The 24,260-nt window shown below is 24.3% G+C and overlaps 13 protein-coding genes across 13 annotated transcripts; 7 read left to right on the forward strand and 6 right to left on the reverse strand.

Annotated features, from left to right (window-relative positions):
• Positions 1-274: 274 nt before the first annotated feature.
• On the forward strand, positions 275-961 carry AAJ76_600001174 (hypothetical protein; the record flags this gene model as incomplete). Its single annotated transcript, XM_024476049.1, has 1 exon — positions 275-961. The coding sequence occupies one exon, from the start codon at positions 275-277 to the stop codon at positions 959-961; it is 687 nt and encodes a 228-aa protein (XP_024330290.1).
• Positions 962-1,257: 296 nt separating this feature from the next.
• On the forward strand, positions 1,258-1,479 carry AAJ76_600002157 (hypothetical protein; the record flags this gene model as incomplete). The annotated part of the gene is made up of 1 exon (XM_024476055.1): positions 1,258-1,479. The coding sequence occupies one exon, from the start codon at positions 1,258-1,260 to the stop codon at positions 1,477-1,479; it is 222 nt and encodes a 73-aa protein (XP_024330291.1).
• A 2,840-nt stretch (positions 1,480-4,319) lies between these two features.
• Positions 4,320-4,445, reverse strand: AAJ76_600005344 (hypothetical protein; the record flags this gene model as incomplete). The annotated part of the gene is made up of 1 exon (XM_024476060.1): positions 4,320-4,445. The coding sequence occupies one exon, from the start codon at positions 4,443-4,445 to the stop codon at positions 4,320-4,322; it is 126 nt and encodes a 41-aa protein (XP_024330292.1).
• A 1,438-nt stretch (positions 4,446-5,883) lies between these two features.
• On the reverse strand, positions 5,884-6,501 carry AAJ76_600007400 (hypothetical protein; the record flags this gene model as incomplete). The annotated part of the gene is made up of 1 exon (XM_024476061.1): positions 5,884-6,501. One exon carries the CDS (start codon positions 6,499-6,501, stop codon positions 5,884-5,886), a length of 618 nt encoding a protein of 205 aa, XP_024330293.1.
• Positions 6,502-11,652: 5,151 nt separating this feature from the next.
• AAJ76_6000013877 (hypothetical protein) lies at positions 11,653-12,978 on the reverse strand (the record flags this gene model as incomplete). Its single annotated transcript, XM_024476050.1, has 1 exon — positions 11,653-12,978. The coding sequence occupies one exon, from the start codon at positions 12,976-12,978 to the stop codon at positions 11,653-11,655; it is 1,326 nt and encodes a 441-aa protein (XP_024330294.1).
• Positions 12,979-14,374: 1,396 nt separating this feature from the next.
• On the forward strand, positions 14,375-15,085 carry AAJ76_6000015274 (hypothetical protein; the record flags this gene model as incomplete). The annotated part of the gene is made up of 1 exon (XM_024476051.1): positions 14,375-15,085. The coding sequence occupies one exon, from the start codon at positions 14,375-14,377 to the stop codon at positions 15,083-15,085; it is 711 nt and encodes a 236-aa protein (XP_024330295.1).
• A 456-nt stretch (positions 15,086-15,541) lies between these two features.
• Positions 15,542-16,699, reverse strand: AAJ76_6000017598 (tryptophanyl-trna synthetase; the record flags this gene model as incomplete). Its single annotated transcript, XM_024476052.1, has 1 exon — positions 15,542-16,699. One exon carries the CDS (start codon positions 16,697-16,699, stop codon positions 15,542-15,544), a length of 1,158 nt encoding a protein of 385 aa, XP_024330296.1.
• Positions 16,700-16,889: 190 nt separating this feature from the next.
• Positions 16,890-18,167, forward strand: AAJ76_6000017789 (hypothetical protein; the record flags this gene model as incomplete). Its single annotated transcript, XM_024476053.1, has 1 exon — positions 16,890-18,167. One exon carries the CDS (start codon positions 16,890-16,892, stop codon positions 18,165-18,167), a length of 1,278 nt encoding a protein of 425 aa, XP_024330297.1.
• Positions 18,168-18,270: 103 nt separating this feature from the next.
• Positions 18,271-20,259, forward strand: AAJ76_6000019170 (gpi ethanolamine phosphate transferase; the record flags this gene model as incomplete). The annotated part of the gene is made up of 1 exon (XM_024476054.1): positions 18,271-20,259. One exon carries the CDS (start codon positions 18,271-18,273, stop codon positions 20,257-20,259), a length of 1,989 nt encoding a protein of 662 aa, XP_024330298.1.
• A 239-nt stretch (positions 20,260-20,498) lies between these two features.
• AAJ76_6000021853 (ubiquitin-40s ribosomal protein s27a) lies at positions 20,499-20,954 on the reverse strand (the record flags this gene model as incomplete). Its single annotated transcript, XM_024476056.1, has 1 exon — positions 20,499-20,954. The coding sequence occupies one exon, from the start codon at positions 20,952-20,954 to the stop codon at positions 20,499-20,501; it is 456 nt and encodes a 151-aa protein (XP_024330299.1).
• Positions 20,955-21,004: 50 nt separating this feature from the next.
• On the forward strand, positions 21,005-21,865 carry AAJ76_6000021904 (protein prenyltransferase subunit alpha; the record flags this gene model as incomplete). The annotated part of the gene is made up of 1 exon (XM_024476057.1): positions 21,005-21,865. One exon carries the CDS (start codon positions 21,005-21,007, stop codon positions 21,863-21,865), a length of 861 nt encoding a protein of 286 aa, XP_024330300.1.
• A 398-nt stretch (positions 21,866-22,263) lies between these two features.
• AAJ76_6000023414 (gal4 dna-binding enhancer protein) lies at positions 22,264-22,515 on the reverse strand (the record flags this gene model as incomplete). Its single annotated transcript, XM_024476058.1, has 1 exon — positions 22,264-22,515. The coding sequence occupies one exon, from the start codon at positions 22,513-22,515 to the stop codon at positions 22,264-22,266; it is 252 nt and encodes an 83-aa protein (XP_024330301.1).
• A 1,323-nt stretch (positions 22,516-23,838) lies between these two features.
• Positions 23,839-23,973, forward strand: AAJ76_6000024738 (hypothetical protein; the record flags this gene model as incomplete). The annotated part of the gene is made up of 1 exon (XM_024476059.1): positions 23,839-23,973. One exon carries the CDS (start codon positions 23,839-23,841, stop codon positions 23,971-23,973), a length of 135 nt encoding a protein of 44 aa, XP_024330302.1.
• Between the last annotated feature and the right edge of the window lie 287 nt (positions 23,974-24,260).

Genomic DNA, 24,260 nt, shown 5'->3' on the forward strand with positions numbered 1-24,260 from the left:
TTTTATAACTATAAATTAAATTGTACTTTAAACAAAAATAAATTAATTTTTAAACGTACAATGTTCTAATAACTGTTTATGCATGTATTGTATTTTAGAATTAAACATCAATTAAAAGCCATCATCACACATCTAATTTTATATTAAATTTAATTTCTTCTTTTGCTCTGTGCAAAATCTGCTTATTAAAACTGGCTTTAACATAAAAATTTTTGTTCTAAATAATTTTATTTTTTTCATTAAAATATTTTAAAAGATAATCTTTCCCCCACCAATGAAAATGACAAATTCAAAAGAAAATGACGAATCAAATATTCATGAAGATACTGTATATATATTTTTTAATAATGATAATGATATAGTAAATACTTCTACTGAAAATGAAGAACTTTTGGCGAAATTTGATAAATTTTTAAATACTAGGTCAGTATTGTTTAATTTTACAGGTGATAGTCATTTATCGGATCATATCTCAAAGTTGGACTTTTACAAAAATAAACGGCATGAATTTTTGACTAGGAAAGACATTCTTGAATATAGAAAAAGAATGATTGAGAAATGTAATGCATATAAAAATGAGTATAAAAATTATAATGTAAGTGGTATTTATACCGAGCAGACAGATGATTATTTAGCAACTTGTTGTTTAAAATGTATTTTAAATCAAATATTATCAACCTATAGTACATCTGATAGTGAGAATAAAATTATTAATATTTGTAAAGGATATATTATTGATCTAAAATTTCTTCTAGCAAAAGCGAAGGTTGAAGATAAAGAAATAGAAATTTTTGATAAAATTATTTTTTGGATGCATAATTTATTTGAAAAGATATCTAATGAAGATAGGAACAATATATTTGTTAGATTACGTAATGAATTTTCTAAATTAGATTATTCTTATACAATTGTGATTAACTTCTTAGCAAAATATTTTTACAATATGTTAGAACCAAATTGATTTCTATATAAGGAAGTAAATACAGCCTTGTAATTTACTTTTTACTTTTTTTAATTCTCCTACTTTATTTTGAAATTCAATATAACATTTACTTCTTATATTAAAAATTTATTTTAATTAATTAATTTGGTAAAAAATTATTTACAATTAAAATATTGTTTATAAATGTAAAATTATAGTGATTTGAGATTACATATTTGTTTTTTCTGTTGTGGAATAAATATGGGACGTTACTAACAAATATTATAAATTAGCATTCGACTAACCATATTACGCAGTATAAATGTTTAATAAATATGATTTTTTTTACAATAAATGTAAATGTGGGCATTTATACTTACATGTTTATTAATAAAAATCTACTTAAATTGTCGAAATTTAATAGTTATTTAGTTATTCATTACTCAAAAGCATCCTTTACTCAGAAAATCGCTATTTATATTCTAGGATTTACTCCGGCTTCTCCTGTGATCCTTTGTATTCAGCAGTCAGTAGTAAAAGCAGTTTTAATCGCCTAGCATTTAATATATTCATAAATTCGTCTCAAATTCGACGTGCTTTGTCAATAACATAAATATTATTTTCTAAAATTCAGTTTTAGATCAACCTATAATAAGCAACAGACTGCTGCTACAGTGTTATACTTTATTCTGAGAAAAACTAGAAAATATAATTACTTCACAGTTATGTGTTTAAAAAATTTATTTTTTATTTTTTTTATTACAGAAAAAATTTGAAGTGATGTATTATTAAGTTCTGGGGCATTATAGAACTAAGGAAATTCTGACATCAGAAATTGAAGCTACAGAAATTAAAAAGGCATTGGTGAGGTGGTTTTTGTTATAAATGCACCTATCGTGGCATATGAATTTTTAATTTATTATAGTTAGCTTATTTGACAAAATATTCAATGCTCTGGGTTTTCACATGAGTCTTTCTTGCGTGGCCCAAAAATAATATTCAAATTGTTCTTTAACTTTTAAAAAAACCAGAACGGTACTAAAATTTTGTTATATATTTTAATAACTCTTTTATCTTCAACGAGGCTCATCCATATTTGTTTTTTACTAGCTGTTGGAAAGCGCTTTATAAAAATAAAAAATGTCCCCAAAAAAATATAATTCTTTAGGAAGGAGGCATGAGAAATTTAATAACTTTAAAATGTTAAAAATTACAACAGTGGTAGAATTAATATTGCCTTGTGCTTAGAAACAAAAATCAGAACAAATATTGGAAGATTTTATAGGAAAAATTATACAAATAAAGAAGTGGTCAGATCAAAAGCGAAAGCAAAAATCTACAGTAAAAACGAATTTTATATGAGTATCTTTATTTTAATGAATAAAAACAACAATTAGATAAATTTTTAAATTTTGAAATAATTTATTTATAAAATTTTAATTAAAATTGCTCAATTTATTATTTTTAACTATGTTTTTAACTTTTTAATCTTCGGCGAAATTTCAGAATTCTGTTCTCCTTGAATGGAGGATGATAATCTGTTCTGCACAATTTTTGATATACACCAAAATAAAATTTTTTAGCCCTTAATTTTAAATGTTACAACAAAGAAAAAGTTTTAAATTTTTAGCTAGTAGAGAAAAATGGCAAAAAAAACCTTAAAAAACAATTTTTTTAGTATTTAGTTAACAACAAAAAGATTATCAAATATCTAAAAGAGCTTGCAAAATAATTTCTAGATAGCATGAAACGTAATAAATAAATTTTGATATAAGAGAATGTCTGCATCTAAAACAAATACTGCGCTTAATTCCTGACCAATTGCCTTCAATATTGTTAATATGAACGTTATTAGTTCTATTAACAAATTCCACGGAATGGTTTACTGTCTGATGAATAATAAAGTAATTTTTCAAAATAAAATAACCATTCCAGTAACCCGAAAAAATAACAGAATATAAATGTATATAATTTAACATGCTATTAGTTAATGTTAATTGATCTCTTTCTAACACTGGGAATACAAGAGTTGTTCTAGTTTTTCAAACAACACAGCTGAAAAAATAAACACCATTGGCAGAATGACCTCTATTATACTTTTTCTTTCCAAATTTACTCCCATAAATTTCAACAATATTATCTTGACCACCCAATTTAAGAGATTGACAATAAGGTAAAAATAATTTATCATTATTAAATTAACTAATTAATTTACCAACCATTGTTCTAGAAATTCCAACAATTTTACTTTTATAATCCGATGATAAAAAATTTAAAACCGAATCTATAATTTTTAAATATGTTTTAATTTTCATTTTACAGTTATAAAAAATAGTATTTTTATATATACTGTACCTATATTTACAAATACTGTTAGTACAACTAACAAAGTTACTTTGAATATCGACTATTTTTTAGTTACATCTACAGCATCCCTTTGTTAAAATACGTATTCTAAAGGTATTCAAAATAATTTTATATTCTTCTTCAGTTTGTAACATTTAAAATTAAGGGCTAAAAAATTTTATTTTGGTGAAAATCAAAAATTGTGCAGAAAAGTTATCATTGGCCCTCTTGATCTGTCGACAAAAGCCAGAAGTTTAGCCACACGGCGAAATTCTAGGCTGCCGTTTAATTTATAATACATTAATATTGTGATGGCCTTTTATTTAAAATTTAATTATAGTATTAATAAGCAACATTATACTACTTCAAATCGCTTAAAATAAAATCATTGTCTATTTTTTTATTTTTTTACGCAAATTTCATTAAAATCATTTAATTTATGGTAGAAACCCCCATGTTTTTCATTAAGTTTTTAAAAAATTTAGAATCTTAAACTTTAAATGCATAAAAAAAACCTATTAACAGTTTTATTAATTTATTTAAATCAGAATTTTTTAATAAATTTTTGGTGAGATGTATACTCTTGACGATTTTCAGTACATAAATTAATATTATTATTTTGTAAGTGTAACTCTTCATAAATCTCATTATTATGGTATTATTTATGCTTATAAGCTCTGTTGCTGTACTATTGACTTTTTTCCCTAGTTAAGTTATTAAAGTTTCAACAATCTCCTTCAGATAAGTACTGATATCTTTTGTCACTTCCTGATCATATCATCGCTTTTGTTGTGCAAATAAAGTGACTCTATGGTCTTCTTCATAACAATACACTGGGGTGTATACTTTAAGATAATATTAAATTTTTGCTCGTTGATAAACTTCTTATTGTATTTGATTACCACATCATCTTTTATCATTACATAACAGAACTATTCCTTTCAAGGATTGTTGTATTAATTTAATTTTTTTACAAAAATATTATCTTTTTTTTAGCTTCTCATTTTCTACTATAGCAGATTGGTCCTGATTTGTAATAAAATATTCACTATTAAATTTTTTCTTTTTTTATCAAATAGATAATATTTACCTTATTTTTATGTATTTTAATCTCTAAAAATTCGTAAGTCCGTTTATATTGCGCTTTGTATTTTTTATAGTCTCCTTTACTAAGCATCCCCGATTTTTTTTTGTCTTTTTAAAGCCATATTTAGTACACAGTAAGATAAAAAGCATCTCGCTATCTCACTGTTTTTTTTTGTATAATTTTAATCCAATCTTAATTCTGTCTAGTAAGTAAATGATCAACAATGTAGATTATATTCTTCCTGCTTATATGGTACGTTTTCATCATGTAGAAAATTTTGATCGCTGTGGATCGGTCGAAATATTTTTCTATACTAGTTAGGCAAAAGAGTCCCTGATGTTTGCTAGTTTATTCTTTCCAGCTTTAAACAACTTTTCATAATTGATTTTGTTAAATCTTTGTAAAGCACAGATTTTTGAGTTTTTAGACCATCTTGTTGGTACACACTCACAAAATAACCTTATTCTAAGATATTCATTTATAAATAGATTTTTTGTAAAAGCAATCAAATCTAAACACCTTTGATTTGATGTAAAATGAAAGATACGTAGCTGAATAAACCAGATTCGATAGTTATCGATGAAGGGAGGAAAAGCTCTTTAATAATGTTTAAGTTGTGAAAAATACAGATTTTGATAATTTCCGACAGTTCGAAACAGTGCAGCTTAAAAAAAATAAAAATCCGCATTTTTAAGATTCTAAAATTTCTTATGGTAGCAAAATGTTAAATTATTTTATCAGATTTTAAGGCATAAATTAAGAAATGTTAAGCCAATAAAATTATAAGATAGATTCAACAAAAAACTCTTATTAATTTTTAAAGTTCTTATTAGATTTTTATACTTATGTATTTAGTAATAATTGTCGAAAAATTTTTTATGAAAACTTTTTTTTATTTTTGTCAACCTTTTTTAAATCATTAATCATACGCTTATTCATCTTATAAAAAACTGAAATTGGTCCAAAAGTATAATAGTATTCTTTTATTATTTCAGCTTAGATATTTTTCTTCGAAAAAATTGACTTATTTTTTTAAATTTTTTGTTATATGTAACTAACAAAATTTAAGCGTCACATTATTTAATTAAAATAAAGAAATTTAATTTTTGGTGTGAATCTAAGTTAAAAGAATTGAAGTTCAATTTTAAGCAAAAAAAGATTTTAAAAAAGTTTACAATATTATATTCAAATATAGAACCAAAACAATATTTTTATCTGCTATAAATCAATTAATATACAATTATTTAAGTATTATAGAAAATTTTAACGCTAGTTTTTAAACCAAAAAAATTATAGTTATTCTATATTTAAACCAATTAAAGAATAATTAAATTTAAATAACTTCAAAATTTAAAATGTCTTGAAACATTTTGTTTAACATTTAATACGTTTTTATAGAGCAAAATTAAATTATTTTGATTGTCTTAATATTTTGACACAAACTGTACATAATAAAGATATTTGAAACCAACTAAAGAAGAAAAGAGACTTTTAAATTAATTAAAACATTAAGAATAGTCACAAATCTTTATATATACATATTTTTGTCATAAAATAAATTAATATTTACGAGTAAAAAATCTAGAAGATAGACACAAAACATTTGAACGAAATTCTTAACCTCCAATATATTTTCATTCGTTAATAAATAGTTGACAGTTAGATAACATAATTTTAAGCACCCAATAACCCCTTCCTCATCTATTAATTTATAATTTATTTCTCCCTGTATTTCTTTAATAATATCTTTAAGCCCTTCTATGCTTAAAAATATTTCTTCCTTTGTTAAGTATAATTTATTATCTATCAAGTGTGCAATGAATAATTCTAATATTTTTTGTAATGTAAAATTGAGACACGAATAGCGCAATCCAATCTTTGATTGTGCTTCATCATAATTTAAAATTTCTAAAAAAGTTTCGTTTTTTGTTATTCTAACCGCATTTGAATCTTTTAAAACTCTTTTAATATTTTCAGGAGATGAGATCAGAATATGCTCCTGAACACTGAAACTTTTACAATACTTAAGTGAATATATATTATAGATAATTTTGTTTTCAAAAGTCGTATAATCAACTATTCTTCCTTCTTGCCATTCATCTTGATGCTTAAAGACAACATATTGATTATTTGTTATCTTCTGCATATAGGGGTTTAGAAAAAATTATTTAGTAAAAAGCCCAAATTTTTTAAGAAAAATTAATAAATAAGAACAAAAACACAGCTGCTGAAATAAGTATAGAATCAATAGATGATAATTTACATAAAAGACTTTATTATTTGTTAATTTATACTGAAAGATATAACGACTTTAATGATTATTAAAATATATGTAAGCAGTAAGACAGGAGTTATGGAATGTAACATGCTTGACAAACTTTAATTTCTCTTATTGCACCAAAAAATTAAAAACGTTCAAATTATATAGACATTGCTAATTAAAGTTATCTTAATTAAAAAGCATTGTGTGATATTATTTACCACATGTCATTTATTTTAATTTATTTTTATTCTATCCGTTAGAATTAAGAAGATAAACAATTATTTTCTAATAAATTATTTGACTTAAAATATCTTTAGTAGCTGTAATACCACACAATGATATTAAGTTTATCTTTAAACACTAGGGTTTTATAAAAATCAAGACTTGCAATTTTAAAAAGGGTAACATTTTGTAAAAATTAAGTTTTTTTACATTTATAAAGTTTTTGTAATTTAGCAGAAATACAACTAACACAGAAAATTATACTAATCTTGTTTACTAGACATTTCGAATTTTCTGTGCTTATGATATTCCATGCAGTATCATTCTTCACTTATGACGTTCATCATTCGTAATTGTTGACAAACATGAACAATGTAATTCTTATTTAGGTTTATTAAAATAGTTGGGTTTATAAAAAAGTCAAAAAAAACTGTTCTTTTTTTATTTTATTTGATTCAAAAATATGTACATCAAAATAATCAAATAATTAAATAGGGTCATTATACCACTTGGTTTTCAAAAAAGTGCTTTAAACTTAAAAAAAAAATATTTAAATAGTTCAGTAAAAGTTCGCAATTGGTCCCATTTTATCTGTCCACAAAACAAAAGGGATTAGGAACATTACACAGTCTGCAAAGTACTGAAATCATCCTGATCAAATAATATAACATTACATCGATTATAGAGATAGATATTATTTTTTAAAAACTTTCCAAAATTTGTATATAAATATTTTAGTTTTTTTTTATCGAATCCTGTACTACAATTAGGAATTATACAAGCAATAATACTACCTCTATAAAATAATGAAAAAGGACCTAGAAGTCTGTTTTTGATCTTTACATTCTTATTTTTTGGCTTTTGTTGTATATGCTTTTTTTAAATTTGTATTTAGATGCTTTTTTTATCTACAAATTTACTATTATCTTTTTCTATTATAAAATTAATATTCTTGTCAATTTTTCAAAAGTAGCTGTAATAAAGCGGGTATAAAACATAATTTATTTAAATTAAATTATTTGAAAATAGTTATATTAAAAATATACGCTACATAATACAGATTTTAGAAAATAATAATTATTTTCTTTTTACATAACAATATTGAAATATATTTACTTTCATATGGCAATTTTTGTCAAAATTTTAGTTTTACAACTTTTTATAAAACTTGTATACTAATTATTTGCTGTTTAAAATTAAAAAAAATATATTTACGCAATATTTAGATCAGGATCATTAAACTACCCTGCAGATAGTGCAATGACTTAGATTTTTTATAATTTTTAAACGAATAGAAGGAGGCAGCTTTAAAGCTTTCAAAAATTTATTTAATTTTTTTTCCCAAATTTAAACATTTTTCGAAATTAAGTTAGCTTAATGACCTAGATACCAATATTTTAAATATATTAAAATTCAACCATAACAACTTTAAATAAATTGTAAATTAAATTAACAATTTATTATTTTTTTTAAATTTATATACATATTTTTTACATACTTAAGTGGATTCATTTAATAAGTATCAAAATTATAAATATGTAGTATTAGCTTAGTGTGATTAAACTTTTGTTTATAACCGTGAAATTATTTACTACATATCAATTATTTTAATTTATTTTATTATTAATATTTAACCTTTTACCCATCGAAATTACAGAAAAAGATTATATTTTTCAATAAGCCATAAATTTAAAATATTTTCAATAACTGTAATACCGCAGAAACCTTTATATATTATGTATAATATTGTTATAAAATTTATCCCCGATTATGAAACTTCCTTACATATTATAAATTTTTTCGGTATTATTTATTGATCTTTTTCAACTTTTGTTTTTTATCCAGGCCTTGCAATTTGAAGTTAGCATTTAGAAGGTAAGTTGTATTGAAATGTTAATCTTATACGTTCACGTGATAAAATGGCTGTGGTACTTTAATATTGAATTCAAAGTATACATTACCATTCGTCGCTTCTACAAACTGAAGAAAAAAGATTGTTAAACATGACATATAATTTAATCTTACTTTGCAAAGTCTTCTTTCCTGAAAAAATTTAATAGTATTTAAGTCTTAAGTTTACCAAAATTTTTTAAAACATGCTAGCTTTGACTGCTTAGTTTAAGAGTATGTTTCAATTTGGTAATATAATTTTAAAATTTATATATTTTTACTCTTTGCCATAAATGTCTATTTTTTTTATAATAAATTTCCAATTTAACAAAATTATATTATTGCCAAACATTGATTTTCATTTATAAACTAATCTTTATTTAAAAGTGCTATTTATAGTCATTGTTTTGTAGCGCACCAGTAAAAGGAACTAAACATTTGTTTCACATCATTAGAAAATATGATAAGTTCTTTCAATTATGTGCTGATCTAAACAATTATAAAGATAAATTGTTTAATTTGTCACATACAAGCAAGCATAGCTATTTTTAAATTACAACAAAACAAATATTTGTAACCTAAATATCTTATTTATTTTCTAGTTAAAAAATTATAGGTTAACAAACAATATTATAGTTTATCATGATAGGGGTAAAAATTATACAAATTTAAAACAAACAATAAAAAAATTAACATCACATTATCTTTGTTTAAAACTTTAATGCGTTTTATTTAAGCAGACAACTTAAAATTTGATTGCTTTTGTAAATTTTTCTTTCAAATATTATAAAGTTATAATTTTAAAATGCAAAATGTAGTATAAAAGGATGAAAATTTTTGCAAAATTTTTAAATTATTTCAAATTTAATTAAAAGGCAACTTTATTTGTTTTTTGTGCTAAAAATAGCTTTACTGGGTAGATTCCCAATTTTTTCTAAAGATATAATTTAATAGAAATCGAACTAAAATTCTTTATTTAAAAAATATCTCTCACATTTGAGATTGTTATTTAATTTTTTAAAAAAATAAATATTGTTTTTGATGGTTAATGTCTAGTGCTCGTCCTTTATAGCTATAAAAAAAATAATATTTTATCCATACTATGACAAGCTTTTTCATACTGTATATTTTATATTGCTGTGAATTTAAAAACCAAATTAAAAGACTTTATAATGTTAAGAAGTAATGAGCATATTAAAGATAATTATACATCTATAAAAAATGAATTTGTTTACTTAATATTGCGAATTGATAAAAAAGAGCTTATAAAATATATTAATAGAATTTACAAGTGTTATGGATAATCATAACATTCTAGTCTTAAATTTATTGGTGCAATCTAAAACAATCACATTTCTACAAACCAATAAATGTGTCAGATTATTGTAGTGATTGGTATGAACAAAGAATGTTTTGATTTAATCAAAACTAAAAATATTAATAGCGCCACAAAAAAAAAATACAATCAATTATTAAATTTAATAAAAGTATATTTAAATTTGGTAGATTAATTGAATTTTACCTTAAAACAACGATCTGCCACCTATTTTTTGCAGAAAGTATACTGTAATGAGGATATTTGGCTATTACAATCAATAAAGCTTTCGTTGACAATATGTTACAGAATTTAGTTCAGCCAACGCGACATTATGGAAATTGGGGTTTTTGGTAATACTTATACATACAGCGTGTGTCTAAGACAGTCCCGAATATTAATGCAAAGCGCAAGGGTGCACCATATGTTTATAATTGGGCTTGTAAAAGGCTTGTATGCACATATTTTTAGTAAGAACAGGTAGCTTTTTAAATTACTCGGGGTTGGTGTAAAGATCATTTTCAAAGCTATCTATAAGTATCTTTTTGAATTACCTTTTGTAGATATTGCATATGAATTAAAATACGTCGGTAAACACAAAGTGGAATAACCAGCTTGGTTGGGTAATGTATTTTTGAATATGTGGCTGCCCAGAAAATTATGGTTGGTGGAATAGAGGAGCACGAGGTGACAAAAGTTGTATAAATTGAAGAATTTCTTTCTTTTAAAAGAAAAAATACCGAGGAAGCATCAGAAAGGGCCAACGATACATCGGAGGTATTGAAATTGGATCAAAAAGATGCTTTATTTTGCCTGTATAGAACAGAAAGGAGTTCCTATCGTACATATAATTCTGAAAATATTTTGCCTGGCACAATTATTGTAACGGATGAATGGCTTGCATATAATGCTGCACTTAAAACATTAAATTAATACACCGTGCCGAATTATATCCATAAAACAATAAAATATTTGATTAATTTTGCTGATTCCTTGTGCCCGTCGATAGCCAACAATCTTTAGAAGGTCTGTGGTCCAAGTCAAAGTATTTTTAAGAAAAAAGTGGTCTGGTGCAAGAACAGCATTCTGACTACCTGATATAATTTATTTGTGAGTATCATATTGATAATCGCTAGAAAATGAATAAATTGTTAACGTAATTAAAAAAAGATTGATTTTTTTGTATTTCTAAAAACAGTGTATTATTTTAAAAGCAGCGTACGGTTGCCACCAACCGCAAATTTAGTTTAATCTAAACGATTTGCTGCCGTAATATAAAATATATTTTACTTTCATTTAAGTCTTAAAAGTTCAACATAATATTTATTCTATTACAAAAATTAAAAATAAATGCAAAGGAGGATGAAAAATGTTTTATAAAAATGTTTAAGTATAGGAAAAATTAATTAATATTTTTGTAAACCTATGTTCTGCTTTACTCTATCATGTAGTTTATTACCTTATAAATTGATTCTTAATTACGCTTATTTAGGTGAATTGTAATTAAATTTTATAGGCAAAAAAATATTATCTAAAAAGAGAAAATATTTATTTTTAAAAAAGTATAATGTAAATTTTTTTGTTTCATTCAAAAGTATAAACCAACTTTATTTAACTTTATATGCTTTGTGTTGAAAACATATTTTAATACCCACTAACCTCCTACATAAGTGACAATTATGGTCCAATTTGGTTAAAAAATCATCAATTAATTCAAATCCTAAAAAATGTCCACAATCTAACCAATAAAACCAACCATCAATCCCTTCAGTTCCATTAGGTCTAAACGAATATGTATGTAGATCTGTTAATGTCGTAAATTCATGTACTTTATCGATTTTTATAAGATTTTCTATTTCAGAACTAATGTCTGGTGCACTTTTATAAGCCCTTGCATAATATTCTTTCATTTTTTTAGCATATTCCATTTCATTACAAATAATAAACTGTAAACTTACTTGATCGTTAGCATGTTTTTCAACACTCAATAATATATTGCGTTTTAAATGTTTTGAATAGCATTGTATTAGTCCTAAGAATATATCTGCAAAATCAAAGCTTAAGGTTATTGTTTCGTTACAAAAAATGTCAAAATCTTTAGATAAATTTATAAAAGGACTATAATCAGGACCATCTCTAAAAGAGTCATATTTAATACAATCGTTAAGAAAATTAATATCTAACGCTTCCCCAAAACAATTAAAGTTTATCCTATCTAATTTTTTATCCTTTTTATCAAATAATAAAAAAAAATGCGTAGCTGTATGTTTAACTTCAAACACATTTTCAATAAATTTTGGATTTAAAAAATTTCCATAAATAGCAGCTTGTTGAGGTGTAGAATATGTTTCAAGAGCTTTTTCAGCTAAGTTAGTAATACGAGCTAATTCGTAAATAAGATTAATATTTAAAATAAACGGCAAAGATTTTACAGATTCTAACAACTCTTCAATATTAGCTTCAGTTAATTGTTCAACTTTTCTCATATAATTCATATCTATACTACCTTCGTTGATATACGTAACAATTTGGAATTTTAGTGTACAATGAGATTTCAACGTCGTCCTATGTCCATCATAATTTAATAAGCATAAATTATTTAGTCTTGACATAAATGTAGCAATCAATAATGATTTTAAATTTAAATTATTGCAAAGATATAGCAAAACATGCGTACGTATTAATATCGATTTGATTAAATTGTACTTTTTAAATTTAAGAATTTTGTATGTTTTTCTACATATATCAAATAATAATTCTGTTTTCTCTTCTGCAAATGGAACAAAACGCAAATATTTTAAAATAGACTGCCTTCTTAAAAAACAATGATTACCATTGACGAATTTTTCAAAGTTCTTAAAATATGCTGAGTTTAATATATCTTCAGTATTTTCTGCACATATAATGATTTCTAAAAAAAATGCTAAATACATTGTAGGGCAAAAAATTAAGGCAAATATATACAAATATGATAAATTAAAATAAATATATTAAAAATGTAGTTATTTTGTTTATTTTTTTTGATCGGTGTTTACTTTAATTAATACGCAAAATAAATAGTTTTAATTTTTGTTAATTAAATTTGTAGAAATAATTATCTTATAATTATTTTGATTCACTAAAAAACTTAATGAATTCACGGAAAAAGATTTATAAATCAAATATTAAAAATTACTTTTTCTACTGTAATTTTGTTAAAAAGCATATTTAAAAATATAATCTTTTTTTTAAAACTGATATTTAGTTATTTAATTTATTTTTAAGGCTGTTGTCAAATTTTCTAAATTTTGATATTTTTGTCACCAATGGCAAAAAATTTTTAAATAGTAAGACTTATACCGAAACAAGACTTTAAAACCAAAAATGTTTCAAATATATAGACAAATTATAATAAATAATAAATGTTATTTAAGAAATCTAGGCTTTCTTACAACCCTTTGCTAGCGTCAGAAAGACGGGGTAATGACAGTATTTGTATAATTTTTACGATTAAAGTCGGCCTGTTAGGTATTTTTTGATATTTCCAAAATTTGAAAAATAAAGACAATTAACAATCAAATAATCTATCTATCATCATCACCAATATATATAAAAAGTTTGAATCTGAAAATTTATTTTTTTTTCAACCCTTCTTTTTTAAAAATTTGTAAAATTTTGTTTTAATTTTTGCTTTAAAAGCACTAAAATACAACCCAAAAAATTGTATATAATTATTACATAAAGGATATTACGGGGTTTTGTATATTTTCTTAGGATTTTTTAATTTTTTTGTAATTGCAAAATGGTAACCATGGCAAATTTTACTTTACAATGTAAGACAGTTTGTACTTTAAACAATGCACACAAGCCTAAAGATATGTTACACAATGTAAAATAAGAATATGTCGCATTAATAATTCCGTTTCAAACGGGATAGTGCAGGCTAGTATACAATAAAAAGAATTAATTTATTTGTAAATTATTTAAAAATAATAGAAAGTCTATTGTTTAATGCAATCAAGTTTTTTGATTTACTAAGAAAAGTGGACTGTATTTAAAAAAATATCCTAATTTTTAAAACTATTTATGTTTACCTAACATTTTTAAACTTTATTAAATTTATTTGTAGCTCTAAACTTTTAAAGATTTTTAAATCTTAAGTTTTATAAAAAATAAGAATCAATAGTTATAAAGCAGTACCAAAACATTTAAAATAATTTTAAACATTTTTTATATCTGTAAAATCTATTATGATTTAAAACTTTATCTTACATGTTTCTCTTATAATTTTGTTTCATCGTAAAACAAAGTTTTAAAAAAAAATATTTAAGCATAATTTTTTTTGTAAACATGAAGTTTTTTATACAATTAATCTCGGTATATTTATTCTCGAAGGTTATAAAAGCCAAGTCTTATAAAATACATGAAGAAGATATTACCAAACCTGCATCTTCTGAAAAAGCAGGTTTAACAATAAATCCTTCTTCTAAGGATGGTGAACTTGCTAGTTCTAGTTCAGAAGATGATGGAATATTAATACAAATTTCTGAAAAAAAGAATAAAGGTAGTTCTAAATTAAAAAAAGATAAACTAGGAGAAAGAAAAGGAGAATCGAAATCTAAACATTCTTCTTTGCCCAAATCTTCTGCTGTTACAAAACTCGATAAGCCAAAAATGTCTCTAAATCCTTTTAATTTCGATGTTAAAAAATCTATTCCTGCTAAATCCACACCTCCAACCAACCTAAAAACTCCTACTAAATTAGAAACGTTTTCTCCTTTGGATTCTACCTATAAAACACCAACCTCTGATTTTCTTTTAAAGGATTTTGAATCAAAATCTGTAAAAGTTTCTTTTACTGAAAAAGAAATGAAAGAACTTGAAAATTTCTCTAAAAATCTCGATATTTTTATGCCATCTATAAATAGAGTAAATGTTATTGTTAAAAATATTATTAAAGCAAATAAAAAAGATGAAGACGAAAAAAATAAAAAAAATAAGCCAAGTGAACTTTTTAACATTAAGGTGATAGAAGTTTCAGATGGCACTAATCCTAATTAATAAATTCTCTTAATTAAATAACTAGCTAGTTTTTTATTCAAAAGTTATAAAAAAATGTACTTAACAGTAAATTTATGACTGTTAAAAAAATATTGTTCTTTGGAACGAGTACATAATATCAATTAGATACATTGAAAAGAACTAAGGGGTAGAAAAAAATTTTATAAAAAATCAAATTTAATTTTCTATACTATCTTATAAAAAGTGTTAAAGATTGACCAGTACAACTAAATATTAATGAAGTGAATTTTTTAAAAATTGGTTTATTATGTTCACTGTGCTATAAGAAAAAATTTATAATTAGTATATTTTTGTTATTGTATCATTTCTTTTAAAAGCGTCAATTATTTATGAACTAATGTGAATGAAAAAAAATTTAAAAATATTATAAGGTTTGTAGTGTTAAGTAAATTATTTTACAAGTAAATAAACATAAAAAATAAATTTATTAGTTAATTATAACTTGCTGCAAAATTCTTGAAAGAGTTCTTCTGTTATAGAATTTCTTCTTTCCTGGTAATCTTTAACAAATTTTTGTAGAACATCAATACATTTATTTTTAATGTCTCCTGTCGACATTTCTCCTTTTTCATATGCATTTTTAATCCTCTCAAGATCAATATTATCATCATAAAAATATCGCAAATATTGATAAGAAATATCTACTGCAGTATCTCCTCCCAGTCTTTTATGTTCTTCTAATGTTTCTTTTCCGCCACTAAAAGCATATTTTCGTATTTTTTTAGCAATTTGAGCCGGTGTGTCGGTTAAAAAAATTGAACTTGTAGTATCACTGGCTGACATCTTCCTATTAACTCCTTTTAAATCGGGCAAAAGTGAAACGTACAAAGTAGTGGGCTTGGGTTCTTTCATTACGCTAGCTTTGTCTCTAGCTAATCTAAAATAAGGATCTTGATCTACAGCACAAGGTATAAGACACATAGCGCCTTTGTTTAAAAATTCAAAGGAAGAAGCAAAGCATGGCGCAATTTCTTTGGCGGGGAATCCAATCATTCCAATATTACTGTTGTTATCGAAACCAAAAATTTTACATGCTTCATTTAGCGAAATTGATTTAGCAATTTTTAATGTATTTTTTTCAAATAAATGCGATGATTCTACGTTACTAAAAATATATGTTAACTTTGGATTAAAACCAAATGCTATGATGTCCTTAATATTTTCTGCGCAGTATTTAGTAGATTCTTCAAATGACTGATCTTTAAATAAAAATTTTTCATCATCTGTCATTTGTATAACTAAAGGACAATTAAATGTATCCTGGAAATATTTGCACAACTGGAATGGTATAACATGTCCTAAATGCATACTTTTACTACTTGGACCTCTTCCAGTGTAAAGATAAAAACTTTTTGATTTTAACTTTTCTAGTAAAATGTCAAAATCTCTGTGAGCGAACACAATATTTCTTAAAAAATAGAAATGCGGTGGAACACCAGTCATTTCTTGTAATTTTTTTGTTAGTTCTTCATGATATTCTTTACATCCAAATTGTGTAATTATCTTTTCATAGTTAATAGATATTGTTTTGTTATCAGTAACTACTTGTGCTTCCCAAGGTGTAATATTTTGTATTGTTTCATCTTCGGCCATTAAGGGCATTTAAAAAATAACCTTTTTTCAAGATTAAAAAATACTATTTAATTAGACGTTAAAAAAGAATATAACTGTACAAAGCTTATTTAATACTGTTTATACAATAAAGGTTAATTTTATTATATGTGAAACAATGTGTCAAATTTTTCTGCAATTATAATTCAAATTCAACCCCTATAAACAAATTATGAATAAAAAATTTATCATCAAAATTTGTCTTAAATCACAAGAAACTGTTATATTTGCAGAATTGATATGGCGTAATAAGGATGTGATTATAATGAGAAATGCCTTTTATAAACAACCAGAGTCTATTGTCTATTTAACTTTATCTATTAATTTGTCATATATTACATCAATAACAAAAGTGTCAGATGAAGAATATATTAAGTACAAAAACACCATATTAAATGCACCAGGTAATAATGGAACATATTCTGATTGTGCATGTAAAGAAATAAATGATGAAATAAAAAATGAAAATACAGAAGAACAACTACAAAAAAATTCTGAAATTTATAAGTCTAATATAAAAAAAAATATAAGCATAAATAAAGACACTGAAGATAAAGCACAAAAGACTGAAAATTTTAGTGATGAAAAACCAAAAGTTATTATCAACATTGAAAGTGATGCACAAAAAACAGAAAATACTAGTGATGAAAAACCAAAAGTTACTGTTAATATTGAACCTAAACAGCCTAATATTGACAATTTAAAATCGTTACATCAGCCTATTACTGCTAATTCGAAAATTTTTAGGAATGTTACAGTAGCAGAAGAAGCTAAAACATTGGAAGGTAATAAAGAAGAAGAAAGTTACAAAAATAAAAAAGAGGAAAAGGTTTTACAATCAAGTTTGAAAATTGAACCATCTAAAAATGTTTTTAAAGAAATTAAACAAGAACAAAAAGCTGCTACTGAGTTTAATATTTTTGAAAAACAAAAAAAAGACGTAGAGGATAAAATTTCATCGCTTAATATCTCTACTATTAGGAATGAACAATCTACACCTAGTCCACAATCTTCTTATAAAAAGTCTCAACAACCCTTAAAACTCAATTTTAATGAAAAGTCAAAAGGACAAAAATTTAATTTAAAAGATAACATTTGGAAGACTAAAAAGATTGAAAATTCTTATTCGAATAAATCAAATAATGCTCCAACAACACCATTAATAAAACTATCTGACAAATTTAATATACAAAATAAAAAAAAATATTTATCTAACAACAATGATGTATCGCGAAATATTACTATTACTACTAATCGGAATATTAATATAAGCTATAAAGAAAAGAAATACAAGGATTTGAATGCATTGTTTACAACGTTACAATCGAATATTGAACAATCCGAAGATTCAAAAGATTGGGGCATTCGAGATAAAATTTCTGTGATTGAAAAAGGTAAAAAATTATTTAACGCAGGAAAAATAAATTTTTATGCTAGAAGGTTCTATTAAATTAATAAAATGAAGATTTTTTTGAAAATGAATTTTATAAGTAAATTTTTGCAATTTATTGTTTATTTCTTTGATTGTTTATAAATAATATCTTTTACCCTTAATGTTTACAAAATGTTTGATACTTTTAAATATATATTTTTTTCTAAACGGCATTTTTAAGCGTGTAAAGTTCGACACAAACATTTCTACTATGAAATCTAAACCAAAATATGATTCAGTTATTTATATCGTGCTTGATGCCTTGAGATATGACTACATACAAGATAGAGCAAAAAATAGCTCTCATTTTTTACACAATAAAATGTCAAAATACAACAGTATAAAAGACAAATTTGAAGCATTGAGCGTGTGTGGAATCCCTACATCAACAACGTGTAGAGTTACCGGGTTGCTTACTGGAACACCTTCTAATTTTTTAGAAGGTATGAAGACCTTTTTAAAATCTTCTTTAGATATTGATAACATGGTTAATCAGATGTATGACAAATATAAAGGTAGTGTGTCTTTTTTTGGTGATGCTACCTGGCTAAATTTATGTCCAATATTAAAAAAATGCCACACTTACGCAATAGATCCTTATTCAAAAAAAGATTTAATTATTAATGAAGAAAATGCAATCACGGCTTTAAAAAAACGAGTAAATATTGATAAAGCTATTTTATGTCATTTAATTTCACTTGATTCTCTTGGTCACATACATCGAACAACTTCTCATCCAGAATTAAAGGATTCTTTAGAGAGATTTGATAATATGATTAATGATGTTTTCACTAAAATGGGAGATAATACATTACTAGTACTAACAAGCGATCATGGTGTTACTGATGAAGGTGAACATGGGGGTGTTAGCACACATGAAATGTCGTCATTTGTTTCTTTCATTTCCAAAAAACCGATGCAAATCTTTAATGTTGATAATAAATTGAAAAAAATTAGAAAAAATTTTCTAGGAAAGCGATATGACCTTGAAAATAACTTTTTTATAAAAAATAAAGGTTTTCAAAGACCTTATATAGTGCATCAAGATGATATTCTTCCCACAGTGTGTTATTTATTAGGTGTTTGTGTACCTCAAAATGTACATGGTAATGTTATACACGAACTTGTCGACGATAGTGATTTTTTACAAAAATTTTATGAACAAAAATGTTTAATGGTCGGCAGAAAAGCGTTTAACTTTACGAAGAAAGATGATTTGTACATGGCACATTACAAATTATCAGAAGAAATATATAATTATTTCTCTGGACAACATCAGATGTATTTAATTATAAGCTTTGTTATATCGCTTGTCCTTTTAAAAAAATTGATATTTAAATTTTTACAAAATATTAAAAACGTAAAGTTGCAAAATATATGGCGAAATTTTGATATGCGCTGGTTTACAATATTTTCTGCTATAATTATTGTGTCACATTCCGTCGGAGCAATTAAAAACGAATCATTAGTTTGGATATTAACTTTTCTATTTTGCAATACTGGTTTAAATAATATAATTTTAGTAAATATGATTTGGCTACATGATAAAACTGACATTTTATCTAATATTAGCTTCTATACATGTCTGATTGTTTATCTCTTAATTTTACAAAGAAAAAACTTAAAATTTTACATTTTATTGTGTATTAGTGTTATAAAAGATTTTTTCCCATTTTTTATAAGTTCTTCCACCAGAGAAATCATTTCATTATATCCAGAAAACAAGGTTTTAGCATTTTTAATTTACAAGCCAAAAATGAATTTAATTTTACTGATTTTACCATATCTGAATATTGATGATATATGCATTTATCCACTAATTAATCTTTTAAGTGGCCTAAAAGATCTAGAAAAAATTGATTATTCTGTAGCTTACGTGTTTACTGATACACCGTCATATTTTGAGACCGCTATTCCATTTATATTTTATTTTGTTTATTGTAGAAAACTGGTTAAAAGACCAAAAAGTTACTTTTATATCAATTTATTCAGTTTATTGTGCACTTTTACTGTTACTTACTGGGAATTTGATACTATGTCATTTTATTTTCATTTTGCGTCTAGATGTTTTTTTGTGTGTCTATTTTGCATTATAGATTTGTTTAATTAATTTTTAGTTAAATTAAACCAATCAATATATAAAAGTCTATTTAATTGGTTATTAAATCCTTTTTATATATTTAAGTATCACTACTTCAATAAATAAGTTTATTTACAAAGTCATTTTTACAAAAGGCAATCATTAATTAAACAATCGGCAATAAAAAAAGTAAAATTCATTCAAATCAATATAAGTGATATATTAAATTTACACAAAAAATATAACTTTTTTCAATAAAAGTTCTTTTATTATGCAGTTAATCCCTGTTTCGTTTCAATTGTACCACATTTTCCACATTTAAAGAAGCATTTCCTATTAGCCATAAATGAACCATCTCCACAAGCATCACACATTTTTCCAATAACTTGTACAGTTCCATCACTACCAATTCTAAAGTTCCTAAGCCATCCCATTTTCTCCTTTACAACCACTGGTTTAACTACTTTCGGTGTCTTAAATGCCTTTTTCTTCTTATTTCCTCCTCTTAATCTTAAAACTAGATGTAAAGTACTTTCTTTCTGTATATTGTAATCACTAAGTGTCCTACCATCTTCAAGCTGTTTACCAGCAAAAATCAATCTCTGTTGATCTGGTGGTATTCCTTCTTTGTCTTGAATTTTAGCTTTTACATTTTCAATGGAGTCATTAGACTCTACGTCTAAAGTAATAGTTTTTCCTGTTAGCGTTTTTACAAATATTTGCATTTTGGGGGGTAAAGAAAAAAAAATTTAAAGTATCAAAATAAAATCCCCCAATGATTGTACATAACATTAAGGAAGGAGAATATGTAGAAGATAAAGAAATATTGGAAAAATTAAAAGAAATAGAAAAGATGGATGATTTGTATAACAAATATTTGCAAAAAGTAAAATATTGTACAGAAGATTACAAAGCATGGAGTTATTTAAAACAAAAATTAAATATTGATAATAAAGATGAACAATTGAAATGTACGGTATCTTCTATAGGATTTAATCCAAAATCATATGAGTCATGGTTCCATAGGTTATATATTTTAAAGAAATTTAGATATAAAATAGAAGAAAAAGATTTACTTAATATATTAATTAAAGCAGATAAAAGAAATTTACATTGCTGGAATTATATTAATAATCTATATGGTGATTTTACATTTATTCCTAAGGATGTTACAAATTATACTTATCTTCATTATGCAAATGGGTTTGATCCCATTTCATGTATTTTTACAGATTGTTATGACCAAGGAATGTGGTTTTACTATTTTACGTGTCAAGAAAAAGATTTATTAAAAGATGAATTTTATGTGAGATGTTATAAAAATGAGATGGCAATAATTTTTAAAAATTTTTTTCAAGGTGTTATTAATGACACTGTAATCAACATCCCTGTCAAATATATCAATATAAGTGTAAGTGACGAAGTTAATATTAATGGCATAAATTATAAGTTAGAGTTGTATAGCAAACATACGGATAATTTTAATGATATAAAAGATATTGATAAAGATTGTATATTTAATTATATTTTTAATTTAGATGTTAAATGGAAATATAATATTACAGATAATGTCTGGTCAAATTATCTAAATAATGTTGAAGATGATAAATATAAAATTTATGTTATAAAGAAGTAATTTATATGTTTTTATGGATAAAATAGTATTGAATATTAGTTAAGAGTTAGATACAATAAGAGTGTTGATAATATACTATCTAAGTAAATTATACTTTTTAATTAAACTATTTAAATATGATTTGTTAACTTTTCATAGGATATTTAAATAAAAATTGTAATGGAAATATATCTGTTAATTGGAACTATTTAAATAAGATATGCCAATAATGCCATGACATAAAGCTCTTACAACGGAAATTTAAGAATTGTTTATAAAAAATCATAGTTTGTAAAATAATTTAGAAAGTGATAGTAATAGGTTTTATAAAATGCATAAATAAGATAGTGTTATAAAAACAAAGTAAAATGCTTTTTCTGCGCGCTGTAAACTTATAAAACAAATGCTTTTAATATAATTTATTTTTTACTACTTTTAAGCTGTTCAACGTACAACCTTTTTAGGTAGTTGATATCAATGACCTGCTTAGGCTCTCCCAAAATTAAAAATGAATCTGTATTTTCAATTTCATACACTACAGGAGATTCGACAAAAAATTTATTCTTTTTTGTTACTAAATTTACTTGTTTAACATCCTCAACATTTTTTATTTTTACTGAAGAAAATTTATCTACAACAAATGATTCTTCTGATGTTAAAATTCTTGACATAGGGATGTAAAATTTGAATAAAAAAATCTTTCTGTAGTATATTATAAACTTTGATAAAAACGTTACTTAGGGGCCATAGCTCAGGGGTAGAGCGGCTGCTTTGCATGCAGTGTGCCCGGGTTCGATTCCCGGTGGCTCCATTTCATATAAGTGTATATTTTTTGACGAATCAAAAAATAACTGCTCATGAGTTGCAAAGAAAAGTTTTGCTAAGCGTAAAAGTTTGTTATTTTTTTAACCAACAAGTTTGTTGTTTGTTTATTTACAACATTTATAAAAAAAATATAAAAACTTTTAGATTTCTTTTAAAAAATATTACCAGGCTTTTTATTAGAGAAATGGTCAAAAAAAATTGAAAGTATTAATAATTTGTTCTACTAGGCATAGGGGGTTTCCCAGGTAGACACGAAAAATTATTTTTGAAAAAAATAATCAATGAAGATGCAAAAGTTTAAAAATTTACACTAGAGTTGTTGTGTAGTTTTCAACAAAACGGATTTTAAATTTTTTTATATTGTTTTTACACATGAAAAGTATAGCAAGCAGAAACCTTTAGAACAAAAGAATAGCTTTACAAATAAAAATTCGCTTTTAAACAATTGGTGTGTTGTATTAGTACAAGCACATTTTCTAAAAACGTTTCAATTTTTTTAAAAAACAACTTTTTAGGAATATAAAGAAATTAATATTGTTTTAATATTGCAACTTTCCATTATTTTTTCTAATATAAATTAACATTCTTTTTATCTGCCACTATTTATAAAAATTTTTAATATTGTTTGATAATATTTGCTAATTTTTAGCACATAAAGTCAATAAAACTAAAGTAACTATGTCTCATAACTTTACAAAGAATTGATGCCTTTATAAACAAATAGATTTTTTTAAAAAAGCATACATAGATTTCCAAATTCAAGGCTTTTTTTAATCTGGCCATTTTGCATTAACATTTTTACAATTTTAAAATTTTAAATATTAAAATTAACACGATTAAGTTATATTTTCATTTGCTCAAACGCTTACATTTTTTATACATAAACTACATGTTCCATACAATAGCAATCTTTATACTAGCTCGAACAAAAATTGATTTATTATATTTTTTTGTACCAATCATTAAAAAATTTAATATTTTTAACGTTATTAGGCTTTTAATTCTACTACAAAATGTTAAAATTTAATTATTTAAAGAAACAAAATGCTTACATGACGTTAAGAAAAAAATGAAATTTTGTATTTACACGGTAAATCTTAATATGTAAGGCAAATTAAAAATATTTTTTAGCATATTATTCTAAAAATGTAAAAAATTTACTTTTTTAAATGTATTTAACCGGGACCTATATACAAACAAAAGTTCTCAAAAAGACACTGGAAAGCTTAACTATCATACGTCGCCGAAGCTCCGATTTTTATTTGGAGATTAAAATAGGTACTGAGAAAAAAACTTTAAGATGATAAGCTCGGGTTTAGAAAATCAAAAGATGGCCTGTAATGAATAAAAACAAGAAAATTTATATATAGCATAATAAATACATTTATTCTCAATGTATTTATATTACTACAAAATCTCGTATAAAGCTTCAAAAAAGTTTATTTTTTATTTTACTTCGTACTTTGCGAATTTATAAATTAAAATAATGAGGTTAAGATTTTATTTTTTTAAACGTCTTAATAATCAAACTTTGTCATATCATTTAAAATTCGCAAAAAAATAAATCATAATATATTTAATACTGTTGGGA

Source organism: Vairimorpha ceranae (genome assembly GCF_000988165.1).
Source record: "Vairimorpha ceranae strain PA08 1199 chromosome Unknown NODE_60, whole genome shotgun sequence".
NCBI classification, from domain to species: Eukaryota; Fungi; Microsporidia; family Nosematidae; genus Vairimorpha; species Vairimorpha ceranae.